Source organism: Ipomoea nil, unplaced genomic scaffold, assembly GCF_001879475.1.
Source record: "Ipomoea nil cultivar Tokyo-kokei standard unplaced genomic scaffold, Asagao_1.1 scaffold0164, whole genome shotgun sequence".
Lineage (NCBI taxonomy): Eukaryota > Viridiplantae > Streptophyta > Magnoliopsida > Solanales > Convolvulaceae > Ipomoea > Ipomoea nil.
The window spans coordinates 656109-667986 of record NW_017616592.1 but is presented as its reverse complement, the minus strand read 5'-3'; the positions used below and the strand labels follow the sequence as shown (position 1 = coordinate 667986).

The 11878-nt window shown below is 35.4% G+C and overlaps 1 protein-coding gene across 1 annotated transcript; it reads right to left on the bottom strand.

Annotated features, from left to right (window-relative positions):
- Positions 1 to 739: 739 nt before the first annotated feature.
- LOC109174939 (DNA damage-binding protein 1) lies at positions 740 to 10934 on the bottom strand. Its single transcript, XM_019324180.1, has 19 exons — positions 10653 to 10934; positions 9624 to 9672; positions 9172 to 9231; positions 8969 to 9060; positions 8459 to 8510; positions 8227 to 8289; positions 8068 to 8117; positions 7823 to 7898; positions 7353 to 7562; positions 7030 to 7136; positions 6822 to 6930; positions 5999 to 6199; positions 5687 to 5902; positions 4676 to 4786; positions 4240 to 4515; positions 3790 to 4064; positions 2801 to 3152; positions 1748 to 2032; positions 740 to 1673 (listed from the first exon to the last, which is right to left on the bottom strand). Exons 1-19 carry the CDS (start codon positions 10754 to 10756, stop codon positions 1092 to 1094), a joined length of 3270 nt encoding a protein of 1089 aa, XP_019179725.1. The 5' UTR covers positions 10757 to 10934; the 3' UTR covers positions 740 to 1091.
- Positions 10935 to 11878: the final 944 nt, after the last annotated feature.

Genomic DNA, 11878 nt, shown 5'->3' with positions numbered 1-11878 from the left:
CGGCCAAATTTGACCGTCAATTTGGCCGGAGTGACTAAAATTGACAAAAATTACATAGTCAATGGACTAAATTGACATTTTTAAAAGTCGTGTTAAAATTAACAATGCTCTTATAGTCATGTGACCAAAATTGAAATTTTCTCTATTTTAATATTTATATTTGGACCGATTTGATCATCATCAACCAAAAGAAAAAAAACAAATGTTTTGGAATGTTAAAGTTCATTCAGATCAGAAGGTGTGACCGACAAGACAAAAATATATGTGAAATCTGAATAACTGATTGGGAATCAAGTTAAACAAACAGTTAGTCACACTGCTTCAACTCCATTAAAAACCCAGTCATCGGCTGAGTTTGAATGTTGTAGATATCCCTGTGCAGTGGTAACACTCAAGAACAACGCGGTGAGTTGTAAAAAAGTCTACCCAGTGCAAGTTAAGAGTGAAATGAATAGAAAAAGTACAACACAGATTAGGTGGTGGATGTAATCTTTCTCGACCCACCCCAACCCATTGTCGTCTTTAATCTTATGTAAGACTGTAACACGTAAGACGTGTAATACTTTTCTACAATGTTGAAAAACTCGCTAGGAGCCCTCTAGGTGTCTGGGGACCGCCTAGGGTCTAGGCGCCAATTAATCGGCGTCTAGGCGCGATTTTTGCAACACTGCTTTTCTATGTGCACAAAAATGTAAGATGTATCACACAAGACTTATTCTTAAATTAAAAACATAACATATTGTTTACAAAGATTTAACTAAATATTATCACAAAATTCATTGGGTAAACAAAACATTCCTCACATCTGAATTGAATACTCATACTGTAAATCCTATTATATTCTTGCATTGTCCTTTAATCTTCATCCCAAGCACTAACAGATGGTGCCATGAGACTCCCATCAAGAACAGACTTTACTTAAAAAAACCCAAAAAAAGGCCTATGGGTTTATATAATGAAATAACATTTTATCACAGAGCCACATGATAAGAAAATGCAGAAACAGAGTTACAATGTTTACAGGAATGGGAAATGATACCCCAAATTTATCAACAGTGATAACTTATAAAAGATTTTGTGTGTGTGGGTGGCTAATGCAACCTTGTCAACTCTTCAACTCTCTTCATGAGTTCCTCCACAGGAACAACCATTGCCTTTGATATCTCCTCCATCCGATTCCGGGAGAGATCTAGGAATGACTCGATCAAATCCCCGTCCAAGAAGTTCTTGGCATCGACGGTTTTCTTCTCGTTGTAAAAGGATCTCCATTGCTCGTGACTCAGCCCTCCCACGCCCTTTATCACTTTCCTCAAGTGTGTCTGCAGTTTCTCCAAGAAGACGTATTGGTCATGAGGGAGAGAGGCTATGACCCCGATAACGCCATTCACCGTCCCGAAAATGACAGTCGGTATCTGGCCGACATCGGAATCCGGCAGTCGCATGACTAGGGAGCCGTGTCGGAAGCGATTTACAAACTCACCGAGGTGGTACTCACCGACCACCTCAAGACGGCTGCGCTCCTCGTCGGTTGCACCTTCACTGTTTTTTCTAACGGTGAAGAGGTTGAAATTGTTCTCCGCCCCGAGGTAAATGTCATCGTCCACAATCTCAACAGCCGACATCCAACTAGCGTTATAATCACGAGCTCGCTCCTCAATAGCACCCTCCTCATGCTAGACAAAAATATTTTTAACCATCAGGACTAGTGCTTTAGTGCTAAAGATTCACAAGTAATATCAAAACTTACCTTGTATATTAGCAGAGAAATCGATTTCATTAGGTCACCTACAACAATAAAATCTCCACGAGTTTGAACATAGAGGGCTAGTATATGGCCATGATGTCCGCACTCGAATTGCAATTCACGCGTACTATCATCACGGAGCATCCACTTGTATAACTGAATCTTTTGATTGATTGCCGCAAGCAATTTTCCATTGAATGCATTCAAAGAGTATACAGCTCCCTTAGTTTCTTTCTCCGCAATCAGTTGGAGCTTCCCATCTTCAACTATAAAAACTAATATTCGTCCCTGCAATTACTCATCCCCAAACAAAAACGCTTGATGCTTCAGCAGGTCAGAAAAATTAAAGCAACAGGATATTCAAACCGAATATTTTTTGAATGCTATTCAAACCTAATATGGAATAGTTGTCTAAAATGCGAAGGATGAGATATATGGTTACTCTTGTCATCCTAGAGTTGCATCAATTTACAGGAAGAGTGTGTCTCGCAATATCTAATACTTGCATAAAATCTTCAAATCTTTTATTCTACTTACGTGTGACAAGTGTTGTAAAAATTGGCCTAGGCGCTCCTAGGCTGAGGCGATTTTAGCTCTAGGCGGCTTTTAGTCGATTGACCGACTAATCGGCTGACTAGGCACCCTAGGCGCCGACTCGGCCGAGTCAGGCGCCTAACTCGACCGAGTTGGCGATCAACTCGGCCGAGTGGTTTTTTTGCCTACTCGACTACTCCTCTTCTATATTTCTCCAGCTATGTACTCAACTAACCATCTAACATATTTAGATGACTAGTTTGGGGGATTATAACATTCTAACAATTCCTAGCCTGAGTGAGAAAGGTGGAGACGATATACTCGGATTACTAGGCCACCTAGGCGCTAGGCGCCCCCCGGGTGCCCGACTAGCGCCTAGCGCCTTTTGCAACATTGTGTGTGATGAGTGAATGCTGACACAACTTTTGCTGGAATGCAAATATAGCAAATAATTACTAACAGTTGAGGAAGTGCAATGTAAGAAAGATATGGTTGCAAGATTGTTCGTAAATGATATCTTACCTTGGAAGGCTCATTTTCCTCTGGCATTACATAAGCAGTCCCAACACAGTAGTACACGTTATTATCATCTGAGAAGGAGCAACTAAGTATGGAACAACCGTACTCAAATGGATCTAGTGGATATGTTGATATGAACTCAAAGGTCTGGTCATCTAGCAAGCGGACAAAATGCATTTCAGAATCTTCTGCGTTTGACTGGTTGTACTTCAAACTACATACAGCAAAGGTACGAGTCTCTTCTTGATGGCAGATACGGCGTGCATGCTCTCCAAGGGGAATGGAGCGAATGTGCAGCTTCTGAATGTCATCAATGGTACCAATTGTTAGCTCCCCTTCTTTGGCAATTGCAAGGCTGTTAGCAGAGGAGAAAGCGTTAGGCACCTAGAAGACAATACAACTCAACTTACACTGAGTAATGCCTCTCTTCGTATACTTTTTTTAAAAAGCTACATTTTAAAATTATGGTACTTAATATACATTCATGCTAGTCAATGTTGCAAAACACGTTAGGCGCCCCCTAGGCACCGCTTTTTTTTTTTTATTTTTTTTTTTAATTAAAAAAAATAAAAAAATTAAAAATTATCAAAATTCACTAACAAAACATAAGGTTCACATAGTTATTTCTACAAACTATTTATGTAAGTGGTTGTAAAATTGTTCAAAAGATTGTTTAAACCATCTAAATACATAAAAAACTAAAATTAAGAGCTAAAGAAGCATTTTTTTTTTTTGAGAAATTAGCGGGCCAGTTTGCGATGGGTAGATCTCGAAAAAATACGCGATTTGAAAAAAAAAATTGTCCAAAACGGACAACCGAGTCAAAAGTTATGCCGATTCCAGCCTTCCTCGTGGCGGCCGGGGACCGCCTAGCGCCTAGGCGCCGATAATCGGCGCCTAGGCGCGATTTTTGCAACACTGATGCTAGTACTTCAAGAAAACTTCACATAACAAAGATGATTGACAAATTGGAGAAGAAACGAAGAAGTTACCTGTCTGGAAAGGCAGCAGTGTTGAAAGGGCACATGTGATTAACTTCTTTGAGGTTAACATTACTGTAAAGCAATTTCTTGTTACTGCTGTAGATGACAGTCGGCCGATCAGAAGCAGCAAACACATGCGTAGCATTTTTTGATGAGAAAGTACGGAGCGTTATGGGTTGTGTCCCGAGAGATATTTTTTTCCTATCTGTTAGCTCACCACTTTGCATGTTCAAAATGAAGTTCAAGAGGTGACCATCTCCCAGGGCACATAGCAAATAAGATATCTGAAATGAATGAATTTATGATACTTTAGAGAAAACAGGAAAGTTAAGAAACTACATTCAAGATAGTAACAAGCATTACAAAGTTGTTCTTACATTTATTATAGCAACTGCTTTTATTATCTAAAAATTGGAAGTAGAACAATTTATTTTCTGAATATTAAAGAAAAGAACTTACCCCTTCAAAAGAGCATAAAAGAACTGAACGAGGAATTATTTCTCCTCCCAAGTGCTCCTTCGTGATGAGATTCAATTCAGGTAGTGAATATATCCTAACACTTATGTCTGTCCACATCCCCACTGCAGCTAGGTGACTATAGTTTGGATTCTCGCCAATTGGATTGATATCCAGGCAAGATATATCGTGCTCTAACTGGGCATATTTTACTTCACTAAACGTTCCATCACCAATTTCTAGGTAAACTAAATGACCACCCCCAGCAGCCAACAAAACCTGCAGAATTATGCGATAGCATAAAATGAGCTTATTAAGGTCAAAGCATGGCAATGAACTACAAACTGATTATATTCCATCCAACCCAAAAAGTAGAAAATGTTTAAAAGTCCATATTCTAATCTTTGTACGAAATTATCTACAGATTGAGCAAGCACACCTGCATGGTATTTGCTGTTGCAACATTTATTGAATACCCAGCTGGAGCAAACCATTCATGTTTCAGCTCTCTGGAGGTAGAGCTGACCAACCTCACTGAGTTTGAAGTAACCTAAGGCAATGAATCAGAAAACCCTTGTGAAAGGCAGAAAAGAGTGCATAGAAAATAGAATGGTAAGTACTCCGTAAAAAGTACCAGTAAGACCACCAAGGGAATTTAATAAAAAGGCCTATAACAAAAGACAAGGACATAATGCCCAATAAAAGAAGTATACAAGAAACAAAAAGTGACAATCCATGCAAAAAGTTAAACCCATTGGAATACTTGCAACTGTAAATTTTGAAGTTATTCTTCAAAACACAATAGAAAAGGTGTTTACAAACAAATATCTAAATCATTTTGATCGCTTAGCAAATTGCCTTCTTCCTCCAAAAACACAAGCATTCTCTTCACCAGACCTCTAATAATTTACTTGCCTTGAGCATAATTTTGACATCATATAGAATTTTAAGACTTCAACCACAAGTCCATGAAGAATGGAAGTTTGCAAATTGAGATGTACTTTGGTTACCCATCCACACTATGAAATGATTTATCTTCAGCAACACCCCCACTATTAAAGATATGCCCCTTACCTAGAGAAAAGGAATAAATACTTTTTGAAGAAAATAAATGTGTATCCATGAAAAGCAGTGAGTTCTCTATATTAAAAGGTATTAGTTCAGAGCAAAGACCATATTATGTATATGCATTCCACTTTCAAAAAGAAAAGAGAATATTGTTTCTATAGAGGGAAATCAAGGGCAAGTGTTATGCAGTCATGCAGACCTGATTCTTTGGCTGCATATAATGGCCAATTCATGTGTGTGCGCACATGCATGTGTTTTAATATTTGTCTTATGCATATGAGTATATAGCTCACACATATCTAATATACTTTAGGTCAATGCAAATTATGCAATATAAGTTATCAAGAAAAAAAAATTCAGAAAATATTACTCATTGGATTACCTGCACAAGCTGATTGTAGACAGCATCATGGCAAAATAAAGTCTGGACTTGTGATTGAAAGCCTTCTATCTCAGTCTCCTCCAGTTCATCCTCAAGGTTCATTGCCAAAATGCGTGTCTCACTAATAAAGCTCACAACCAAGAAGGTGTCATATGCATCATCTGTGGCTGATCTAAGCGACCACATTCCCTTGATGCCTTGAAGTTCCACAGAGGCCTACAAAGTGGCAGTGACACAACAAAAAGGTCATGCAAGGAGATAAAATGGGAATATAATAGCTCTTTAAGAGAAATCGACTAAAAGAAAAAAGACCTGTTCATTAATCCCAATTCCATTACGAACAATTCGAAGAGAACCATCTTTGTACGCTCCTGAACAAGTTACAACTTGACCTTGACCTTGTCTCTCAAGGTCAACCACACAAAAGTCCACAATTGGCCCCAAATTGACATATCTTTCCAAAACTTCTACATAAGAGCCTTTAGCATCAGGTTGAAGATTAAGCTTTATAAGCTGGATTGAATTAAAAACAAAAAACCAAAAAATAAAAAGTCATGATCAAATGCCAAAAGAATTTGAATTTGCATTCAAGGAAGGGGGAACAAATATGAAGCAATAAAATGCCAGGATATGACTGCCACAGCAGCAAAAGAGCTGTTAAAAAAGCATTACTCCGCAAGTTGTAGAAAAAGATTCCACTATACAGCCAAGCACATATGCATTAGTGAATTTATGCTCCATATCTCATGTGAAATTTGAAAAATAAGTGTGCATTAGCAATTGAGGATAGTGACATTTCATATATGTATTTAATTAAATAGAGATCTCCTAGTCACCAAAATAAAATGCATTAAGATTTTCAAATAAATAAAATAAAGTAAGCTAGCAGATTTATTTGCAAATTTATGAAGCCATACAGTTAATAAACATTGGCTACGTGAGAAATGCAAGTTACCAGTGTAAGGATTACTTCTTTATTCTAATAGTAAGCAATCTATAAACAATTCGTTTTGCATCTATAGCACAAAATAAATATACTAGTTCAGAGCAAAAAAAATATTAAGTAAATATATGAAAAAAGGGCATTTATCCATAGTGACTTGAGTAAAGCATAAGCAATGGCCATTTAAGATACCTGAGAATCACCACAACTAGAGCCAATATAGACAAAAGCATTATCCAGGTATGATATTGTTGATGCAATCGAGGTTTCTCCCAAAAGTTCAATTTTGAGTCCAGTAACTCTATAAACCAATAGATAAAAAATCGTTAAGGTAGAAAAATATACTAGAAGCCTTAACTAAAGGAGCTCAAGGTATAAATAACAGCCAAGTGCTACACACTTTTCTTTTTCATGAGTGATGACAAGTAGGTGAAGAAGCCCATTGTGATCCCCAAGTAAATACCGAGAACCATCAGCATCAACCCTTCCATAGGCTCTTGTGATGGACTAGAAAAAGGACAAATATTGAATCAATAAAAATAAGATTATTAACACATCATTAAACATAAATAAAACCTTTACCATTATACTTTAGGTTTCGTGAAATCTGTTCAACTAATAACCCTATTTTAATACAAGATATGTGATATGGACAAAAGGAATTAAATTAAAAAGCATGATAAAAAAAAAAAAGGAATATTTAAGTGTGTGCATTTGCCTTACAGGTCTAACGGGGATTGCTTTAAAAGCTGTTGCACTGCAATATACAATGGTTTCTTCCCCAATAATAAGTACCCCACAAAATGGTGGGGGCACTGGGATGAGCAAACTCGCTCCATTATCAAGATTATTTTGAGACCATGGACCCTCAATAAAATCTTTATCTTTCAAGGAAACCTCATATGTTTTGATATGACGAGCATCCTTGTTATCCTGTCCATCAAAGTAAAAGTTACAAGCATTATATTCACAGCACAATTAGTCAGACATGTTTTTGAATATAGTACAAACCTACAGAGTAATTTGTAGCATTAATTCAAGGGAACAAGGTAAATCCAAGACAACCAACATAAATAGTTCATCCACATGAAACACATCAACAAAATTTGTCTCCAAGTTCTGTGCATGTGAAAAATACAACTAAAGAATAAAAATGTTCTAAGATATTATTTTCTAAAAGAAGAATAAAAGACCTGGTAAAGAACAACAATTGTAGGCTTTGGGCAACCATACAAGAATTTTATATCCAAAACTTGAAGTTCCTCAAGCCTGAATAAGAAACCAAGATGAAGTGTTAGAGCCAAATCCTATAACACATGCAAACATACATGTATTGATACGTAAAATAGATTAGATTTTTGTTCCTACTTTCACAAAAAGTTTTTATCTAAAAGACGACCAATATCCTCTCCAATCTCGAAAACAAGAAATACTGTACCTGATATTAAATGCTTCCTTAAGATGGCCCTTGTTATCAAAAGGTATAACCTGGAGAACGAGATAAGTGTAGATGAATCATTTCTAAACACAGGTATCAAGAAGAAAAACTATAGACTGAACCAAGAACCCAAAAAAGACTATCTTTAAGAAAGAATACCTTGAATAATCCATCATATAGATGAAGTCCAATCAATCTGCAATCTGGGTCAATTATGCCAATCTAGCCAAAATAAAATTAAAGAACAGAAATTACCCCCAAAATATAATAAATAAAAAGCCTAGAAAGAAAAAGGAAAGAAAAAGGAAAGAAAAAGCTCATTTAGAAGATATGACAAAACATGTAACTCTCCCTAGCAAAAAAAAAAAAAAATGTTAAATCTAAAAAATACCTGCCCATTATCTGTGGGACGGCCGATTCGATCTGATACATCCCCCATTGATCTGTATTTGGTTCAAGTAAAAGTGCAATCAATTACTAAATGCAAAGTTAGATTTTGTGAATCAAAATATGTACAGATAAATAATACCATGTGTCACAATAGAACCAAATGAAAATGCTATCCTGTCACTAAAAGCAATCACACTGAGAAAAAGCAAAAGAATGAGAGAAAACAACTAGCCTGGGTGAAATAATTCAATTAAGTTATATGATGAACGGTTGGAAACAACTGGCAGGCATAGAATTTCATCAAAGATCAACACCTTTCTAGGTAAACCTATTGGGAGATTCATTTGAACCCCATCAGCAATAAAAGATTATGTTTGTGTCATTTAGTCATTTAGATAGCAGGGGTAGCATATGCAACTTATAAAAGTAAAGAAGCAAGTTATTAACAAAGTATGTATAACTTTATGAGAAAGAAAAAGTAACACAAATTAGCAAAATTTCCAGTTTAGACCTTGTAATAACCTCTGATGCCTCTGCATCCCATTGAAGAACACAGAATTTGTATCTTTCAGTTGCAATGAAAAGAAGATCTTGTGTTTCACCCTGCCAATAAAATAGTCAAATATAACACAACCAACGTGTAGGTAAAGAAAAGTTGTTGCATTTTCTTTTGCAAAAAGAAAATGATAATACAGTTTCTAAAAATAAACTTACATGTGGACGAAAAAGTTCAAGCGTAGCAATTCTTCCATATATTGGCACATCCAACATAGGCTGCAAGTGGCAAATGAAGAAACGATAGTGAAGTCATAGTCTGCATGATCCATGATAGAATACGAACTTAAAATGGAATATGAATTCTTTAATTCGCTGTTACTAAACACAAGTGACCTTAAATTATTTGGTTGTCAGGTATTTGTAGGAAATCTTTATGCCATACAAATTTGTTTCTAAAGAATACAAAGGGGTATCAGTGCCTTAAAAGTAAAAAGTTAAAAATTTGTAAGAAAAAAAGTGTCAAGTCTTAGTTGGTTTGAAATGAGGAGAAAAAAGGATATGGGAACTAATCCCCCACCATTTGTCCAAACCAAAACCCCACATAGAAAGCTGTTCAAGCACACATGAATATAAAGATGCAAATAAAATTATAAGAAAAGGCTATTGACCTGTAAACCTTGAGGAGTCAGTAAATGAATTTCGATGCGAGTACATTTCCTGAAAAAAAAAATTATCATATCGTAGAAGATAATTAGAAAATTATAATAATAAATTATAAAAAACTAAAGTTGCAAATAGAAGGACAGTTCGACAGTTCAGTTGTGAATGGCTTCAAACCTAATTACCTAATGAATTTGAAGGTAGTAAGAATGTAAACATAACTTACACAACTTATATCAATTAATAAGATATATCATCAGTTCAGTTTTGAGTTCTGATGAGATAATCTCACTATGAATTTAAAGCAACATTTTTGGATAAATCTTCCATCTTGCAACATGCAAAATAGGGTCTTTGTTTACAACTATATGATACCCTAAAACACAAGATTTCTCTGATAGAACCAGCCAAGTGTCTATTCCAATTCACAAGCATTAATGACTGCATAACTAGAAGGGACAGCAGAAATGGGTAGAACTGTAGAAGTAAAAATGTAAAATTTTGTATCTGAGATCTAGTTTGGAATCAAAACCAAAGCAAGGGTAATTTTCGAGTTTTTCTCTTCTTCCTCTGAAAGTCATATGCAAAAAAAACTGTGTATAGTATTTATTTTCCTATTACCCTATTCAAAAATGTGTATAAATCTGCTTCACTTCTACCAATCATTTCTCCTGATTCCCTTCTCGTTCAATGTTAAAGGAGCCGTCTCAGTATTAACAAATTATTCTCCATAAGATTATTTCAATACAGAATCAAACAATTGCTAGAATCAATTGCGTGTAAATAAAGCAGCCAAAAGCCCCGCACGCTCAAAAAGTCAAAATTGTTAAATTCAAGCAAAGTTCCCGTCTTTACGAGAAAATGAAAATCAGCTCCAACCTTTATGATTTTAATTCCATTCATCTAGCTCCAGATATCGAGCATCGAAGCTAGTGGACGAAGAACAACAAATAGCAAAGTTCACAAATGCGCAAAACAGTAACAAATTGACCCAAAAAAAAAAACCAAAATTAATAATAATAATTGCAAAGGCTTACGCAACGATGAGATTGAGCTCCTGCGGGCCGGTGAAATTGCCGACGCAAGAATGAGTAACGTTGGTCGGCTTGTGGGCAGTGACAACATAGTTCCACATACTCATCTCTCAGTAATGTAATGTGTGTGCGCCTTCGGAGAATTGGAGTGTCAATCAGAACTGAAACTGAAAACTGTGGAAGAGAGGCCGAAGGGAGAGTTACTAGAGAAAAAACCTCGCTCTTGCAAATATCCGCATAGGCATGCACTGCAACCCGGCTTTGAACGACATCGTTTACTCAAGTTAGGGACTTTAGGGCACTGGCTCAAGTTTCCGGTTGCTCCGAGCTATATCTTGGACTCCATAAACAAGTCAATAGATTCAATATAATTTCGAGAATTAACATTAATATGTACATTTTTGTGCACAATATGTCAAATCCAAACCAAATGTGTTTGGTTCTTGGAAATATAAGGGGCCGTTTACTAATTGGGAATTTCCGGAAACTGGAAAACAGAAAACATAAAACATGTTTACTAACACAGTTTCCATTTTCAAAACTGAAAATAATTTCTGGAAATTTCTGAAAAACTCAAACACACTTAAAAACTGTTTTCAAAATAAAAAACAGAATCATCTATCATCTATTTAGTTATATGTCACTATAACCACATTACTATGATTACGTTCATTATCATCTTATTTTACTTATCACTATCTTCTATCTTTTCTACTTACTTTACTTATTTAAACATAATTTATTTGCTTACACTTTAAAGTTAGACATTATTTACATTATCAAAATTAAGAATTAAACTCTATATAATGTTTTAGATTTTGATTGAACTCAATAGATTATTAGTTCGAATATTTTTAATTATGTTACATCATAATACAAGTTCGGTCTAGATATCGGATATTGAAATCTCACATATATTAGAATTTAAAGTAAAAGTTATATATTCATATACATGTCATTTAAATGAATATATCCAAAAAAAAATATTTTAAATATTAACTCAAAAATATTAATATTATCTAAACTAAATTTTAGGTGAAAACTAAAAAATTAGAAAACATAAATCAGAGAACAGTTTTATGTTAGTAAACAAGTTTTCTAAACAGAAAACAGAGAATGAAAACTGAAAAATTAGAAAACGAAAACAGATAACAGTTTTCTGTTAGTAAACGGACCCTAAGATTCTAATGTTTAGTTTAAGTTATGCAATCTTTTTTGAAAATGTAACA

Coding starts and splice junctions, on each gene's coding strand:
- LOC109174939 (XM_019324180.1), bottom strand. CDS start 10,756: ATGAGTATGTGGAACTATGTTGTCACTGCCCACAAGCCGACCAACGTT. Junction 9,232..9,623: donor TGACTCCTCAAGGTTTACAG/GTCAATAGCCTT, acceptor TGCCACTTGCAG/CCTATGTTGGATGTGCCAAT. Junction 8,290..8,458: donor GTCCCACAGATAATGGGCAG/GTATTTTTTAGA, acceptor TATTTTGGCTAG/ATTGGCATAATTGACCCAGA.